This window comes from Ahaetulla prasina, chromosome 3 (assembly GCF_028640845.1).
Source record: "Ahaetulla prasina isolate Xishuangbanna chromosome 3, ASM2864084v1, whole genome shotgun sequence".
NCBI classification, from domain to species: Eukaryota; Metazoa; Chordata; class Lepidosauria; order Squamata; family Colubridae; genus Ahaetulla; species Ahaetulla prasina.
The window spans coordinates 213022355-213040379 of NC_080541.1; the positions used below are offsets into that span (position 1 = coordinate 213022355).

General features: G+C 43.9%; 2 protein-coding genes across 26 annotated transcripts in view; one reads left to right on the forward strand and one right to left on the reverse strand.

Annotated features, from left to right (window-relative positions):
* APCDD1L (APC down-regulated 1 like) overlaps positions 1-5231 on the reverse strand; it is a 68636-nt gene extending 63405 nt beyond the window's left edge. Inside the window, exon 1 of one of the 2 annotated variants that reach the window (XM_058177721.1) lies at positions 4634-5231. In XM_058177721.1, the coding sequence (XP_058033704.1) occupies positions 4634-4673 (40 nt within the window). In that variant the 5' untranslated portion in view covers positions 4674-5231. The remainder of the gene's footprint in view (positions 1-4633) is intronic. The other variant, XM_058177719.1, reaches the window with a different exon arrangement.
* LOC131195642 (serine/arginine repetitive matrix protein 2-like) overlaps positions 4773-18025 on the forward strand; it is an 86057-nt gene continuing 72804 nt past the window's right edge. For 13 of the 24 annotated variants that reach the window (XR_009154504.1, XR_009154507.1, XR_009154503.1 and 10 more), the window contains exon 1: positions 4773-5237. Coding sequence is in view for 8 of the 24 variants with exons in the window: in XM_058177725.1 (XP_058033708.1) it covers positions 4773-5237 (465 nt within the window). In the remaining 16 variants the exon portion in view is untranslated. Of the gene's footprint in view, positions 5238-6385; positions 8300-16752; positions 17956-18025 lie in introns of those variants that run through there. The other 11 variants (XR_009154516.1, XR_009154517.1, XR_009154518.1 and 8 more) reach the window with 3 other exon arrangements.

An 18025-nucleotide genomic window follows, 5' to 3' on the forward strand; every position in this document is an offset into this window, starting at 1 on the left:
CATTTCTTCATTTCAAAACATTGCAAAAAGAAGAGTGTGAGAAAATAAACCTGATTTTGAACTGCTTTGATAGCTTCAAATCCCTGCTGTTGAGAAAATCATTTTGATACTTGAGAACCTAGCAGGTCACTCAGAAGGCTAGGCGTTCTAGAAGACAGAGCTGTATTATTTATTGCTTTTATCTGCTACTTTTATCTGCTACTTAAACGATTTTTTAATCTCAGCCCATCTTAACCTTCTACTTGGATCTAATATGGTATTGGGTAATCATGTGATATTTATTAAATTGATATCAGTCTTTTGTACCAGAAGTCAATGAAATCTACATTATGTCCCCTGCTCCAACTTTTCCCCATAATGCTAACCCTGTGAAGTAGGCTGCGTAGAAAAAGTGTGACTGCCCCAAAGATACCCACTCAGCTTCCATGCCTGTGGGCAGAGCAGCAACCTGTCTTTGAACTCACTTCGCAATTTTAAGATATATAAGGACTTCAGCTCCCAGAATTCCCCAGACAGTATACAACTGGCGAGGGAATCCTGGGAGTTGAAGTCCACATATCTTAAAGTTGCTAAGGTTGAGAAACACTATTGTAGGATGGAAATATCAGTAGCCTCACATTCTGCACAGGTGCAGAAGTCTATCATTAATGTATTTTATGTATTAATTTAATCTGTATGGCTACCCATCTCAACAAGTGAACTCAAGGCTCCATCGCTATACCTCACCTTCCAGATGTTTTTCCATAAAGTAAATGAAAGTCAGCCATGGCTTCAGATTTTGGGTGGCTTCAGATTTTACAAAACTTGCCAGGGAATGTCATGTTTATATACACGAATGTCAACTCTCATCCACCATTTGAGCAACTAGCAATCCTTCGTCTCTGCTTCATGAAGGCCCACTGTGTGCACACAAATATTCTTCTTTATATAGATTGGCATGTCTTTTATATATTCTGCTAAGAATATTTGCATGCCGTTGAAAGCTATAAAACACAAATGCAGCAAGCGCTGGAAGAGTTTGCAAGTGGTTAAGGGGGAAACACTTGCACAAAGAGAAGGACAAAACCTCAATCTTAAAAAATCCTCGTTTATCCAGTTAAAAACACTCAATATCATACAATAATGGGAAAGGATGATAGCAAAGTCCCTTATCCCATTCACCCCCACTGAATGGTCTTCTTATTCAGAAAATTCTTCCATGCAAACTTTAGATGTTTTTAATAAACTCGGCAGTCACCTCTTCCTCATTACTGAATCTGATATTTTATTAGTTGCTTGAGAAGGGAGCTGCTTTCTGAACCCATTCCAGCCCCAGCAAACAGAAGCAGAACCCTAACACATGATGTGTCTGAAACCCTTTTGTTGCAGTATAACATCTGCAGGCCAAGAGATCAGTGACTTGGGATTTCAAAGGAAAAAGACCAAAGAGCACAAGAAAAGAATATTTTTTCCACTTTAAGAAAATCAGCCAACAGATCCATCTGGTGACGGAAGTTTTTTTCTACAAAACAAGACAAAAAATAAAATAAAATATAGGAGTAGAATTTGTATTGATGCCACCTCCAAACTCCTCGCTATATTAGACCTTGGCTATGTGTCAGAATGGTCAAACAATTGGCAACTCCAAATCTCAGCGAACAAATGCTCTGTCTTACACATTGGCAAAAAGAAATCAGAACACAAAATACAACCTGGACAGATACGACCTAACAGACGACCCTCACTCAGTCAAAGACCTTGGAGTAGTCATCTCAAATGATCTAAGTGCAAGAGCTCACTGTAACAGCATTGCTAAAAAAGCATTCAGAGTTGTTAACCTAATCTTGCGTAGCTTCTCCTCCAGTAATATTGAACTGCAAACTAGGGCATACAAAACTTTTGCCAGACCAATTCTTGAATACAGCTCATCTGTCTGGAACCCGCACTGCATATTAATACAACTGAACGAGTCCAGAGATATTTCACAAGAAGAGCCCTCCACTCTTCACAACAAAATACCTTATGACACCAGACTCAAAATTTTGGGCTTAGACAACTTAGAACTTCGCTGTCTTTGATCTGACCTAAGCATAGTACATAAAATCATCTGCTACAATATCCTACCAGCCAATGAATACTTCAGCTTCAACCAAAACAATACAAGAGCACACAATAGATACAAACTCATGGTAAATCGATTCAAACTAGACTGCAGACAATACGACTTCAGGAACAGAGTGATCAATGCCTGGAATGCACTACCTGACTTTGTGGTTTCATCCCCAAACCCCCAAGACTTTAACCTTAGACTGTCTACTATGGACCTCACCCCATTCCTAAGAGGTCTGTAAGGGGCATGCATAAGTGCACCAGCATGCCTACCGTCCCTGTCCTAAAGTTTTCTTTTATTCATATCCTTTCCATGTATTTATGTGCTTACACTTGTATCTGTCATAAAATACATGCTTGACAAAATAAATAAATTAAATTAAAGAAAGAAAGAAATAGTTACTATTGGTTATTGTGGCCACTCTTCTGGAATTGGCCTTAGGACAGACTTGGCTTAATACATGAGCCAAGGTTCAACCAGGCTACCCACAGAGCCTGCTGTCAATTCCAGAATATGGGAAGGGAGAAGAAAGAAGGGTTCTGAATATGACATTGTTCTTAGATTTAGCACACACACACACCCTCACCATCTGGTATTTTGGGCACAAGAGATACAGGAAGCCTCATCTATTCTGGGCAACGGACAGGAGTATGTGGATGCTTTTTCTGGTTCTCTGTCCATCCTGCATTACAAATAGGAGCCCAGGTGGTTCAGCCCACACAGGAAACAGATTTATTAAGTCTCACACGTTATGCTACTTTTGGAGAGAATTCCCCATATTCTCCAGAGAGCAATATTATGAAGAAGCATCCTTAAAAAAAAAAGGCAGTTTCATGCTAAAAGCAAGAAACAATTTGGTCTCTTAAAAAGTTGGTGAAGGGAAGTCTGTTTATTCCAAACAGAGATTGGCTCTTGAGAAAGCAGCCGTGATTAACTTTCACCCTACATTAGTGGTTCTCCTGACACCCTCAATGTAAAGTGGTCAACAGTTACTTGTTGGCCATTTCATTCTGTGCAGAATTTACTTTTTTCAAAAAGCCAAGAATGTCAGCTCTTTCTACATATATATATTACTGGCTGGGAAATCCTGGGAGTTGAAGTCGATACACCTTAAATTTACCCAGATTGAGAAACACTGAACCAGGGGAACTGCTCCTCTTAGGCTAATTAAAAGAATACCAAACATGCAAACTGGTTCATCCTTATGTAAGCCAATACTTACAAAACCCCCAAAACTCAGGGGGTTTTATTTGCAAACAGGTGTATTCAGTTTCTTCCACTTCTGACTGCATTAGGTCCCAAAGGTGCTTTTATTTTAAAGGCAACCGAACTGTCGGATTGTTCTTTCAAGACGTTCGGCTTCTCATCCAAGAAGCTTCTTCAGTTCTTCTTCAGCTTCTTGGGTGAAAAGCGAAACGACTTTTTTTTAAAAAAAACCCAGATACTTCAGTTGCCTCTAAAATAAAAGCTCCTTTGGGACAACTATGAGCTAGAATGAATGAGAATCTCCTGAGCCATTTTGCCCCACATGGAACAAAGTCGTTTGAATTGATCAAGAAAAACCATTATTTTTTTTAACTGCACAGTATCTTTATTACTGATCGCAACACTTGAACATGGAGGGGAGTGGATTTTCTCTTTGTTAAGGAGAGCCCTCCGAGTTTACCAAAACAAAATTAGTAAAAGCTTTTGCGGCATCTTTAAAAGGTCAACACATTTATTTTAGCAGAAGCGTTCACTGATTTAGCTACTAAACATGCCCTTTACGGTACTGCTGTTCCTGATTTGTTTTTTGTTTTTTTAAATTTCCAGCATAACTGACCACCTTCCCCTGCAATCCAAGAGTAATTCCGCGGTTGGATTCTCACAACACCCTCGAACCTCAAAACTTTTCCAAACCCGTCGTAGAGACTAAAAAAAAAACAAAAAACAACCAGGGTACAAATCAAGCTAGCGGAGGCTTCGCTTTTTGAGCGGGTCGAGAATAGGACCGCGCTGCTATTTCTAGCAGCGCGCTGACCCGCCGTAGGTTGAGTTTAGGAAACAGGTAAAACCAAGTTTTCCCGCAGCGCGATTCCCACCATCTCTTCGACGGCTGCCCCGTATCTATCCCAAGCTGCATGTGCGACGCGCTCGGTTTAGCCATTTCGCCTTTCCCGTTTCAATAAAAGGAGGATATTTGGGTGGTGCTTTCTTTTCCTTGGTGTTCTCTCGGAGCTTGCTTGTTTTCTTGCAGATGTTTCCCTACCCTAACTAGGTAACCTCATCGGTGCTCGCAAACAAGCAAATTTAGAGAGCATCAAAGATCATTCGTTTTCACATTTCCCCGGGGCAAATAAACCAAGGCTCCATTCCCGGAGCTCGCTAGGCGGGGTGAGGTGGGGGGAAACAACCACCCATCCTTGCTGGAGCGGCCGTCGCTTTGCCGCAAGACCTCAAATAGCTCCGGATTGAAACTCCGACGGCGCCAGGGAACGCCGAGCCCACCCCCGCACTCCCGTCCCCAAATTCACCCAGCCAGCCGAGCCTTGGCGGAACTCTCACCTAAGAAGTGGGCCACCACGAGCGCCCAGGATCGCAGCATGGCCAAAGCGGCGCCTCTTCTCTTTAAACGAGCCGATCTCCCCCCGTCACAAACACACACACACACACAAAAATCAAAATTAAAAATCAAAATCAGCCGATGGGCGAGAGCAGCCCAGCCGCGGGGAAGAAGCTCAGCGCGCGTTGCTCGGGCAGAAAAGCCACCTGGCGTCCATGGACTCGAGGCCGCTACCAAAAGAGGCCGCCGAGGGTCGCTCTTTCGGCCGCTGCTCCCAGCGAGGGAGAAAAGCGATCGCAGAGCCCCAACGCCGCCTCGGCCGGCTTGCAAGAGCGCGCTCCTTCGCCTCCAAGCCCCGTCTGGCGAGAGCTCCGAGTAGGCAGCGGCGGCGGCTCCGGCAGTTCCCCGGGCCCGCGCCAGAAGAGGTGGAGACTCCCCCAGCCGCGCACACGCCCCACGCGCGCGGGGAGCCGCCGTCTCCAAACTTCTCCTCTCTCCCCCCCCACACAAACCCCCCCACGCCAGCAGGCGGAGGAGGGGAAAGTGTCCCGCCGGATTTCCCGCGCGCTCAAACACGAAAGGCGGGATGCGGTCCGCCAGGTCTTGGTAAGTAAAACCTTAGTCGGACCAAACACCTAGAACAGAGGTCTCCAACCTGGGCAACTTTTTCAGCCTGGCGGACTTCAACTCCCAGAATCCCCCAGCCAGCAAAGCTGGCTGGGGAATTATGGGAGTTGAAGTCCGCCAGGCTGAAAAAGTTGCCCAGATTGGAGACCCTTGACCTAGAATGCGGCGGCCAGTTTTGGTCACCGCGCTATTAAAAAAAACCGTTAAGAAAGTGCAGAGAAGAGCAACCAGGATTATGAGGGAGGGGACTGGAGCAGTGGAGAAATCCATTTTTTTACTACCGGTTCTGTGGGCGTGGCTTGGTGGGTATGGCAGGGAAAGGATACTGCAAAATCCCCATTCCGTCCCCGCTCCTGGCGGAAGGATACTACAAAATCTCCATTCCCACCCCACTCCAGGGGAAGCATACTGAAAAATCCCCATTCCCTCCCCCATCCTGTGGGAAGGATATTGCAAAATCTCCATTCTTGCCCCACTCCAGGGGAAGCAAAATCCCCATTCCCTCCCCACTCCTGGGGGGGGGAGGATATTGCAAAATCTCCATTCCCACCCCACTCTGGGGCCAGTGGCCAGCTGGTATTTGCAGGTTCTCCAGACTGCTCAAAATTTACCGGTTTCTTTAGAACCTGCTGGATTTCACCCCTGGACTAGAGGCTAAAACATAGGAGGAACGGTTGCAGCTGTGTTGGATAACTGGTTCCTAATTAAAAAAATAATAACTTTTAAACCCCTCCCCCCCAAAAAAAATGGGTTCTGAAATTGTTCTAAAGCTTTTAGCAGCAACAGCCATCAAAGGTACCATTCTGTGTAACCAAGAATTGTGTCGGTGTATGTTTGCCTCTATGATTACACCGAAAAGTGCAGGGCAGATGCCTATCATGGATGTTTTTACTAGCCTGTTCCCCCTCTTAGGAATGGGGTGAGGTCAATAGTAGACAGTTTTTGGTTTTCTTGCTTTTTTTTCCTTGCTTTTTTTTTTTGATTTTTTTTTGGAGTTTTTTATTTTCTTGCTCAGAGCAGTGGATGGAATCAGGAAAGTCAGTAAGAGAAACAGACAGTCCAGAAGTTCCAGCATTGCCTTTCCCACCCCCTCCCCAAAAACACAAAAAAATCCTGATTTGTTTCAGTTCCAGAAACACCAACTTAGCTGTGAAGATGGGCCAATGTCTTGGGTATGAGAAGTAAAGAGCTGATCCAGAAGCAGCACAAAGACTGTGTATAAGCCCAGAGACTACAGCGATAAGCAATGGAAGGAAAGAACGTTCTCCATTATAGAGACATATTACAGCTGCCTATGCACAAGAACGAGGAGATAATTTAAAACAGTGTTTCATAGCTTGGTGCTTTTCAGTTGGGCTGAATTGTGAATCCCTTATAATTCTAGCCAGATTTGTTGTTTGAGTATTATAAAATTAATCCAATCTGGATGGCACCAGGTATGTAAAATGTAGGAAGTTAGCACCCACCCCTCTCTTAGGAAAATGAGATATTTTAGGAAATACTAAAAGGGCAGAATATTTCCCCTAAAAGGGAGGCAGAAATTCACCCCCTCACACACACACCTTTGTCAATGGGCCATTAAGGCCTGGGCCAGTCTATTCAACATAACAAAGATCTACCTCTTTCAAGCAGAGCCATAGTAGGAATTGCCCATAGCGCCTTCATTACATGAAGGCTCAACCAAGCCTGGGACAAAGGCAACCTACAAAGTTACCCCTGCATGGCCCCATGGGAGTCTGACAATCAATCAGAATACAAGCTCAAATTCAAAAGCCCAGAGAGGGCATAAAACCCAGGTACTGTCAGCATTTCTGCCCTTTTTGCCCAGGACATCAAAACCATGTGGTCCTGTCCACCATTAAATCATCTTTCCAAACAGCCACCATGTTTCCAGTGTCTTTCTCCCCACTTGGAACTGAACCCAGATGGACATTTCTTCCAACAATGACATGTCTTCACCTAAGGCCTCCTACTAAGACTCTTAGCTTACAATTGCAACTCAATCCTTAGGAGAGATTTTCTATTACAGAGCTCACACAAGTAAGTTTCCCTGGGATATATCAGACTATTAGGAAAATGACAGCAATTTAGGCCAGATTTTATGTTTTGCCTTACATGTAAGCAATACCCATCCTGTCTTAATGATCAGAATCAGGTGATACTTTTATTTTTGACAGTGCATTGAGGTAGCTTCCACCCTTAGCCCATTCCCCGCAATTTTACAAGAACAGAATATTTATTATTTATTTTATTATTAAATTTCTATACCGCACCATCTCCCGAAGGACTCAGGGCGGTTTACATCCATATTAAAATACACGATAAATACAAAGTAATAAATAACAATATTAAAAACAATTAAAACCAAATGGAAATGGCCCAATCACTAAAAACAGTCAAAGACCGCTTTAAAACCATTTAAAATTTCATTTAAAATATGTTTTAGGCTAGTCCCGCTCGATGAAATAATAAGGTCTTCAGTTCACGCTTGAAGGCCCGGAGGTCGGGAAGTTGTCGTAACCCCAGAAGTAGCTCGTTCCATAGAGCTGGTGCTGCCACAGAGAAGGCCCTCCCTCTGGGGGCCGCCAACCTACATTGTTTGGTCGACGGCACCCTGAGGAGGCCTGCTCTGTGGGAGTGCACAGGTCGTTGGGAGGTAAACGGTGGCAGAAGGCGGTCTCGAAGGTATCCCGGTCCTAAGCCATGGAGCGCTTTAAAGGTGGTAACCAACACCTTGTGGTAGGTTACACTACTGTAGCAAAACATCTCATACTTTCTCCATTATCTTTCAATAAAACATTTGGAAATATCCTAGGACCATGATGGCGAAACTATGGCACACATGCCACAGGTCTCACGTGGAGCCATATTGGTGGGCACGTGAGCGTTGCCCTAGCTTAACATGTGCGTGCCGGCCAGCTGATTTTCGGGCGTTCCGGGCCCATCGGAAGTCTGGAAACAGGCCATTTCCAGCCTCCGGAAGGCCTCCGGGTGGGTGGGGAAGACCATTTTCGCCCTCCCCAGGCTCCAAGAAAGCCTCTAGAGTGTGGGGAGGGTGAAAATGGGCCCACTGTGCCATCACGTGCCAAAAGTGGTGGGAGCATGGGGGGGTCGCGCATGCAGCATGAGGGGTGGGGCGCATTGAATTATGGGTGTGGGCATGCGCTGCGCCCCCACTTTTGGCATGCGACAGCAAAAAGGTTAGCCATCACTGTCCTAGGACCTACAGCATCTTGGTCATGGTCCAGTTCTGGTTCTTCTTCTCTCATGAATCATGTTGTTTTAATCAAATCACCAATGGTAGACACTAAATGTAGTGAAAGGCATGAAGAATAAGAGTAGATGAACCATATAAGGTTGGGTGCTGGCTAGAAATATGAATTGGAAGGAACCAATGCATTCCAGTGGTGTCTATATATATATGTATAAAAGGAAAAACATTTTCATCTCTCCCAGAAAATCTTCCAGTTAGTTTGTTCTGACCTTGGTAATGGGGTTGGCAACTCTTGTGTGACCGTATCTGCCAATAAATTAAGAGTGAGCCAAATTGAAGTTGAGACTGTAATAAAAGTCTCCTCACAGCGGCCTCTGCCAGGTTCCTCCATTAAGTTTCATTCTGTCTGACGCCATTCTCAGTAGGCAAAATTATCTGAATCAAAGACCGAAATCGGCCTCAATGGAAAGAAAACGCACTGAGAAAGATGTCACCAGCTCTAGACATGACACTAAATGGATCTGTCTTGTTTTTCTTGCCCTCCTGCCCAGAAAGACAGACAGACACTCATATTGCTTATTGGCACCAGCTAAAAATACAGCATTGACTAAAGGAGAATGGAAAGCAATTTTCTTTTCTTCCAATAAAAGGAAACGTTATAAACATTCATGTCCCATGGTTCTTCCAGGTAGATGAAGGATTTTTTTATTTTTTTTTTTTTTTTTTATTCAAAAAGTTTTTATTAGTCAAAAAAGGTTTATACAAATACATATCAGGTATGGTAAATTTTCATTTTTCTTATCTAAAATAAGAATTTTACTCAAATTTTTTAACACATACAACAGCCATAAGGCAAGCAGGTGACACGAAGTAGCTAAGTTTGCAAATTTTAAATACGTAATAAAGAAGAGTCAAGAATAATCAGAATATCGTACAAAAGAGAATAAGGAAAACCAACACAATCCCAAATATCTTTATCACTTCCTAGTTTTGGATCTCAGAACTCTGGGTTCAGCCTGACCCAACTCCAGGGCCGCAACAGCGGCAGCCGCTTCAGCCCCATGATCTATAACCTCCCCTTCTTCAATTCCTGGATCATCTGATTCCAGGAAGGCTTTGTGTTCCTCCACATAGGCCGTAGCCTCCACAATTGTACTGATTTTTTCGTAATGCCCTCCCGGAAAATCATCAATCCCTCTGGCATCAGCCATCTGAAGCCCACTCCTTCTGGTACAATTTGCTTGACAAAAATAATATTTCTTTCTTTTTCACGTACCTGTCTGGGAATCTGCCTCAGAATGGCTATCTCCTGCCCCTGTAAATCAGTGCCCCACTCCTATGTTTTCTAAGAATTTCATCTCGTCTCTCTTCTCACAAATTTGACATGAACCTCTCTGGGAACTGCATGCGTGCATATTGCGAATTAACTCTATAAACTCGATCCACATCCCAATTCATGAAATCAACACCTCTCCCAAGAAATTCTCCCAACAATTTAGTCACAACATCTCTCAAGTCTTCTTGGTCCACTTCTTCCAAATTTTGAAACCTAAGAAAATAAGACATTTTATCCATCTGTAGTCCAAGCACAGCATTGCCTGTCGTCTCCTCTCTTTTCTGCACTGCCCGCATCTCACCCTCCAGACCTTCCACTTTCTGCTTGTTTTCTGCTGAGACTTGTTGAGTATCCTTTAAATCCTTTTGGATAGTCACAATTTCTGCTCTTATTTCATCAATTTCTTGTCCATATTGGATAACTTTTCCAAAATTCTCTCCATCTCTCCAGCAGTTGGTCTCTGACCTTTGCCATTTGAAAAAAAGTATTCAAAATCCTCAGGCAAGCACAGTATTCTTGTAATTTCCTCGGGATCCACCAGGGGGCACTCACAGGAGCAACGAGTCCAGAGTACAGTTAGTCAACCAGGAAGCCGAAGGGAAGTGATGTCATCAAAATTCTCATAGTGAAGGCGGAAGCTGGGCGCCACCACTGTTCCCCAGAAGGAGGGGCCTCAAACCTTCCCTCCTAAATTTCTCCATCACCTCTTCTCTCCAGAGCTCCACAAAACCGGTAATCTTCTTATTTTAAGTTCTCCTCTCTCCAGAATAACTCGTGCTCCTTCCAACCGCAGGGAGAGAAAACCCCCGCACTCCGGAGCACTCCACTCACGCCACCGATATTCCCTTCCTTCTCCTCCTCAATTCTTCTCCGTGCCCTGTTCACCACCAGGCTGCTGCAGTTATAAATCCAATGCCCGGTATCACCGGGCACAGCGCCCAGGCGACGACCAAAATAATGGCGGCCTGTGGCCTCGAACCCCGCCAAGCCTAGGACGCGCCAGCATCGGTCCCCACAGTCCTGTATATCGGCTGGGAGACCCCTGGCGAGCCGTCCGTACGGCAGGTGTCCTTTTCGGAACACCTGGCCCCTGAGGGCCTCGGCGGCGGCCGGATTCGGGCGCTGGAGGCAGGAGAAACCTTCCAGACGTCCGTTGCCGCTGGATACCGGAAGTCGTCTCCCAGGTAGATGAAGGATTAAAGCTAGGATAAAATAACTTGGATATTTTAATGCTCACCCCACATTCTCAGTTACATTTTGAGATGTGTCATTAAGCCGACTTTTATTGATCGGACAGAATTGTAAATGCTTCGTGGAGAATTACTGTGTATTAAAAAAAAACTCATAGTGTTCAGGAATGAAATAATTTCTTATAACCATTCACATACAGTAGGTAATTAAATTTAGGCTTCAGAGTACTTGTTCCTTCTCCTCCTGAAAAAAAATGCCCATCAAAATGTGGTTAGAAAATGAAGTTACTTTCAGAAGGAAACATAATCTATTCCTTTTGGAGCCCTCCCAAACTTTAATGAGATCCAGAAATTAAGTACATCAACTATGAAAAATTACAGAGTAAATAATTTTGTAACAATTTTCAGCGTTTTGCATCTGATTCTTCCCAGGCAACATTTCCCGATGATATCTGTGAGCTGAAATTAATAGAGCTTCTCAGAAGTGAAATTCCTTTAGGGATGTTTTGCAGCCATTTTCCTCTCTGTTTATTACTATGATTATTTTGTGGTTCTTATTATTAATGGAGAATCAGAATGCATGCATTTAGTTTTAACACAAATGTTTCAGAAGAGCTCACAAATTCATATAAGAAGAAAAAGCTTTTTTTTTCCTAGCCATTTTTTGATATTTGCCCAGAATTTTTTTGCGGCTGGACACGTCCACCATAGATGGTAATATGTAGAAAAAATAACAGGACAACCAATTGAAAACAAGCCAGAAACATTTTTACTAGGAATCTTTACGAGAACATACACCAAAGAAATAAAATATCTGATTTTACACATTATAACAGCTGCACAAATAACATACACACAAAATTGGAAACAGGAAAAGACACCAACAGATAAAGAAGTGATAGGGAAAGTTTTAGAATGTGCCAAAATGGACAAGTTAACAAAAGAAATTAAAGAGAAAGATTACTATATAATCTGGAACAAATGGTATGAATGGCTTGAGATTAGAAATAAATGAAGAAAATAAAGGGGAGAAATTAGAAATGTACAATATGTACCGTATATACTCGAATATAAGCCGATCCGAGTATAAGCCGAGGTCCCCAATTTTACCCCAAAAACTGGGGTAAACTGGGGACTCGAGTATAAGCCGAGGGTGGGAAATGAGGCACCTACCGGTTGGGGAAACCCTCCCTCCCTCAGCTGAGAAGGCTGGCGGCCCCCGCCCGCCTCTCACTGCACCGCAGGGCTTCCCACCGTCCGGTAAAATGTGAAAAAGAAAAAAACTCGAGTATAAGCCGTATATACTCGAGTATGCCGAGGGCTTAAAAAACAAAACTCGAGTATAAGCCGTATATACTCGAGTATAAGCCGAGGGGCTTAAAAAAAAACAAAAACTCGAGTATAAGCCGTATAGACCCGAGTATAAGCCGAGGGGACGTTTTTCAGCACAAAAAACGTGCTGAAAAACTCGGCTTATACTCGAGTATATACGGTAAATAATAAATATATAAGAATGTAGAAAATTAGAGCTATTAGTATTAGATAATGTAATGTAAATATAGAAAATGGGATAAGAAAGAAAATAAAATAATAAATGAGATATGGGGGAAAAGATACAAAAGCAAAAGAAGACCACTAAGAAACGTTTAAAAATAGGAGATATTTATAGGTTATACTGTATGTTGTGTGTTTGTCAGATTGTGTATCACAATAAAACAATTAAAAAGTTAAAAAAAGAAGAAGAAAAAGCTTCACATACATTTTGTGGAGGGAGGAGGGATGGATGATGGATGGATGGGCAGATGGGCAGATGGGCGGATAGACGAAGCTAAAGAACACCAGCTATACACATAGTAACTTCTCACAACAGTTAAGGCCATGTCCAATTGAAGTGGGGAGAATAAAGCTGGAAATCTAACAAGATGTAAGTATATGGTGTCTCCTCCTTGCAGACTACCACTGAACTCACAGTTGCTAGAGATTATATTTTTCCAGGTCATTCAGATGGCTTTAATTTTAATTTAATGTTTTTTCCTGTGTCTTCAAATATTCCAGATGCATGCAGAATTTCATTAGACATGGTTTTGCCCAAACTGGTTCATAATTAAAGCACTATAATTTGTGAAATCTGACTAATTTGTGTAACTGAGGGTATTATTTTTGTGTTCTTGAACCCACACTGCGGATGAGATATGATTTCTGTATTCTTGACAGGATTTCAATCCATGATGCTTTCTCCAGTCCAGTCTGCTTAATTTCCCATAAACTGGTCCACCATTTTTTCCTGGTAAATCAAGAAGACCACAAGTGTATGCCAGAAAAGATGGGTCAGACTATATATATTCTCCAATTTTGGATCAGATGTTACTACCGTGTTTCCCCGAAAATAAAACCCAGTCTTCTTTATTTTTTCCTCCAAAAGATGCATTAGGTCTTATTTTCAGGGGAGGTCTTCCACTGCTTCACCTTGCGGCGGCATCAATAGCCCTGCCCAGCAGAAGCCGGCCCATTTCTTCTGCAGCTGCTTGCTGCCGCTTGCAGGCAGCACCCCTGGCCTCTTTTTTGCCACCAAAAGCCTTCAGGAAAGGCCTCACCTCACAGGCTTGTTGTGGGGAAAATAGAAGGAGGAAGGTGTGTTAGATATCACACCTTCCTCCTCCTATTTTTTCCACAACAAGAAGCTGTGAGGTGAGTTGGCCTGAGAGAGAATGGCTGGCCAAAGGTCACCTAGCTGGCTTTCATGGCTAAAGCAGAACCTGAGCTCAGTTTCCCGCTTTCTAGCTTGGTGTCTTAATCACTAGACCAAACTGGTTTTTTGCACTATAACATCCACCACACTTTTCTAGCACTTGGTAGGAAAGAGTGAGCAAGTGCTGGAAGAGAGAGGATTTGAGCCTAGTTTTTTCTAGCTGCAGCCCTGCACTGTAATGCCCTTAAGGCAGGGGTGTCAAACTTGATTTCATTGAGGGCTGCATCAGGGTTGTGTTTGACCTTGGGGGGCCGGGGTGGGTGTGGCCAGTTCGACACCACACATGTCGGGGCATGTGGCCCAAGCACTCTGCCAGTGAAAACGGGCTCCCGAGCTCTGTTTTCGGCTGCGACAGCCTCCTGCAACCCGCTGCCAGAGAAAACAGAGATCGGGAGAGCTGCACACAGCCCTCGCAAGGTCTGTTTTCGGCTGCGACAGCCTCCTGCAACCCTCTGCCAGCGAAAACAGAGCCAGATCTGCCCCCTGGGCCTTGAGTTTGACACCCCTGCCTTAAGGTATACCAATTCTACCTCTTAACTATGGCACAAACATGCCATGACAACATCCAACAGCTAACAGTAGTCAGTGGCAGCTGTGATGTTGAGAAACACTGGTTTAGATGCTAAAAAGGACTTAAAATATTGTTAATGTGCTTAGCTGGAGATTATTCTGTTTTAGACAAGTCTGGACAAATTTCTGGTTGTCCTTGGCTCCTTATGGTTTCAATAAGAATTTTATAGACCCGAAAGCCATCTGCATCACGTTGCAGCTCTTCAAGGCCGATGTAAGTGCAATGAAGGGGAACAAAGGCACACAAAGGAAAGGTGTGCTTCCCTGCCTCTAAAGGGCACCATTTATAATTGGAAGAAAAAGGCAGCCCCTTCACAGATGACATTCATTGCTCACGAACACCTCCAGGGACAACTGCTGAGAACATAAAAGAAATTAATTGCCCAGTCCTCTCTTAGCATGTTTCCCATGATGAAAACATACTGTGGGCTTTGCTGAATAGCATGAAGGCATCCCAGATTATTTGAAGGCATCGCTCTCATCTGCACCTTGCAATTACATCATCTTGGTGGTGCTGGAAAGTACAAATTCCCAAGGCAGCCAAAGATGTATGTCTGCTGCAGAAAATACGCTCTATATTTCTGGTTTGGGTGCACCAAGCTGAAGGTGCTTCTTCAACCACCCCATGTTGTGACCCAGGCCCAAGTAGGTAGTAGAAAACTCAGTCAGTAAAAAAACAAACTATTCGAACAGCTGAGAATTATTTCATTCCCAGTGTAGTTCAACTAAATTAAAGCAAATTCCTCAATCCTATCGCAAACCTTGGTCCAATTAGGCAAACTGCCAAAGGCCATTCTTGGCAAACGTTCAGAAATCACAGATACAAAAATAAATGCAAGACGTAGACAAAGAAGGAGACGAAGCTACCAATGTTGTTTTCCGGCAAAGCCCAAACATCATTGCTGGTCTGTTTTAAGCCTTATGGGAGGGGCCAATCATCTCTTGGCCCTACTCCCGAGTTGTCCTTTTTGCTTGAGCTGCTCTTGCCTTCTGGCAGCTCTTCTCATGCGTACATTAGAAACAGGCTTCTCCTGTTCCTCTGCCTCACTACTGTCAGTCTCTGGAGGCTCTGGAGTCCGCACCTCAGTCCCCAATGGCCCTGGCCTCACCTCAGCCTCATCGCTGTCTGACTCTGTTGCCAGCTGTGCAGGCTGCTGGCGGACCACAACACCCCATTCTGGCATGGCGAGCATCAGATATATTTCTTCGGACTCCTCCCTCCATCAATCTTCTAAAAACTCATGTGAAAATAAAACCAGCCTGGGATCTCTGGTCTGGCTTTCCTTCTGAATGACAGATCTTTCCTGCCCTGAGCTCACCACATCTTTCCAAGCACAAAAGTCAAAGCGTTTTTCTTTACAGCTGAGGATGGGAAATACATTTGTGGTTTTGGGGAAGAGGCAGAGATGATGTCAGTTCAGGGCTGGGTTAAGTGCCACCTTCTCAGCGGACCAAACAACTACCGTGTTTCCCCAAAAATAAGACCCTGTCTTATATTTTTTTTGAACCCTGAAATAAGCGCTTGTCCTTACTGCCATGTGCTCAAAAGCCCAATTGGGCTTATTATCAGGGGATGTCCTATCTTGGGGGAAAACAGGGTATCAAAAGTGCTCAGTGTTTTGAGGAACATTGTCGGCCTCTGCTACTTTCTGCTAGCCACCTCCTCTGCCTGTTCATCCTAAAAGTTCTCCTTCAATAGACTTGACCTGGGGTGCTCATATTGCAGCACTGGTCAAAAGGGCCCAGCAGAGATTATAGTACCTGAGACTTCTCAGGAAACAACAACTGAATGAAAAAAGGCTGGTGACCTTCTACCGCTGCACCATAGAGAGTATTTTAACTTACTGCACTTGTGTATGGTTCGCCAATTGCACAGTGGCAGATAGGACAGCACTCCAGAGGTTCAACGTCATTGCCCAGAGGATCATTGGTTGCCCTCTCCCCTCTTTGGAAGAGCTTTATAGCTCCTGCTGCCTTAAGAAAGTTCAAAACATTCTTAAAGATCCATCTCATCCTAGGCACCCTTTTTTTTGAACTATTACCATCTGGCAGACGGTACAGGATAATAAAAACAAGGACAAATAGGCTGAAAAACAGCTTCTACCCTTGTGTGTCCAATCACACTTGGCCAATAAAGAATTCTATTCTATTCTATTCTATTCTATTCTATTCTATTCTATTCTATTCTATTCTATTCTATTCTATTCTATTCTATTCTAAATAAATAAATAAAAATCTAAGATAAAATGAAGGGATTTGAGACTGATAAAAATAAATTATAAAATACTTTTTATTATACCTTATTCTGCTATCATCTCAAGTGGTGGTGGGCATTCATTCAAAGAATTTCAAAAAGAGCTAAATGAATGCATGGAAATTTTGTGCTGCGAATGGCAACTAATCAAGGTGTTGTGTCTTGTCCGCTCTCACCGCAGCCGGGGTCTGCTTATCTGCTCCCGAACACGGAGGAATGTATGCCTCCCGGCCCCAGTTCTGGCTCCATGCCCAGACAAGCTGCAGAGGAGGGGGCACCTCCCGGTCCCAGCCCTGGCTCCATGCCCAAGCAGGCTGCAGAAGAGGGAGCATCCCCCGGCCCCAGCCCTGGCTTCATGCCCAGGCAAACGGAGCAGCTAGACCCCTCCCCCTCCTCCACAGCATGTGAGCTTGAGGAAAGTTTACTTCCAACAGCTGATTGGAGTGACCCTCGCATCAGAAGATTGGATAGGCGGAGGCAACAGAAGGAAGGGAGGGGCAGGCCTTAATGAGTGCTGAGTCATGGAGCCACACCCCATGGCTTATATAAAGGATCTGCTTTCTGGCAGTCTCTGAGTCAGGCAAAGTCGAACTTATCTTGCTGAAGTCACTTACTGGTCTCCTGCCTGCTCTGAGGACTTTGCTAGGACTTTGGGCAGAGCTGCAGAGGCACGCCTGATTCGGATTTCCCTGACCCGGCCGTCAGCGGAGGAGTGGGACACGACACAAGGTTTGATTCTGTTCTTCTGAATCACAGGGAAGGTGGCTTCAATTCCGTTTGCTGGAGAGAAAAAGTGGAAGAGTGTTATTGTTCTCCATGTCTTCTTAAGATATACATATTTTTCTCAACCCACATATAGCCCTCAGTGGTCCATGGGGAAAACTGTTAACTGAAAATGAACTAAATGGACGCACTCCAGGAATTTCCCAACTCATTGATGTGGTCTCACGTTTTCTTCAATGAGTCTTTCAGATACAGGAAATATTCCCCATTTACAGTTTCCCACTTCCTGCATTAGTAGCTGTCTGTTCAATCTAGAGATGGTACTTTACAAGCAGCCGGAAACTCTGGCTGCTCTGCAACCACAGGATACACGTGAGCATATCTCTTGGCTCTAGTTTTGGAATGGAGAAGCCTGTGTCCTCATCGCAGCCCCTTCCATACAGCTTGTCCTGGAATCCTCTGGAACAGGGGTCTCCAACCTTGGCAAAGGAAGAGCTCAACAACTTCCTTGTTTCTGTTTGCTATTGACTTCCCCTATTCCCATTGAAATACTTGATCAAAATGCTTTTGTTTAAGGTATTTTCATTCATTCATAAATTCATAAAAGAACAACTAGTAAAATTCCCAGCTCCTTATAAAAATTTGAATGTAGTATTTCCAATTTAAGCTCAAGCACTGGGCTGGATTTTTCACATCCATGGTAAAAAATTAATCTCATTTTAATTTCTCTT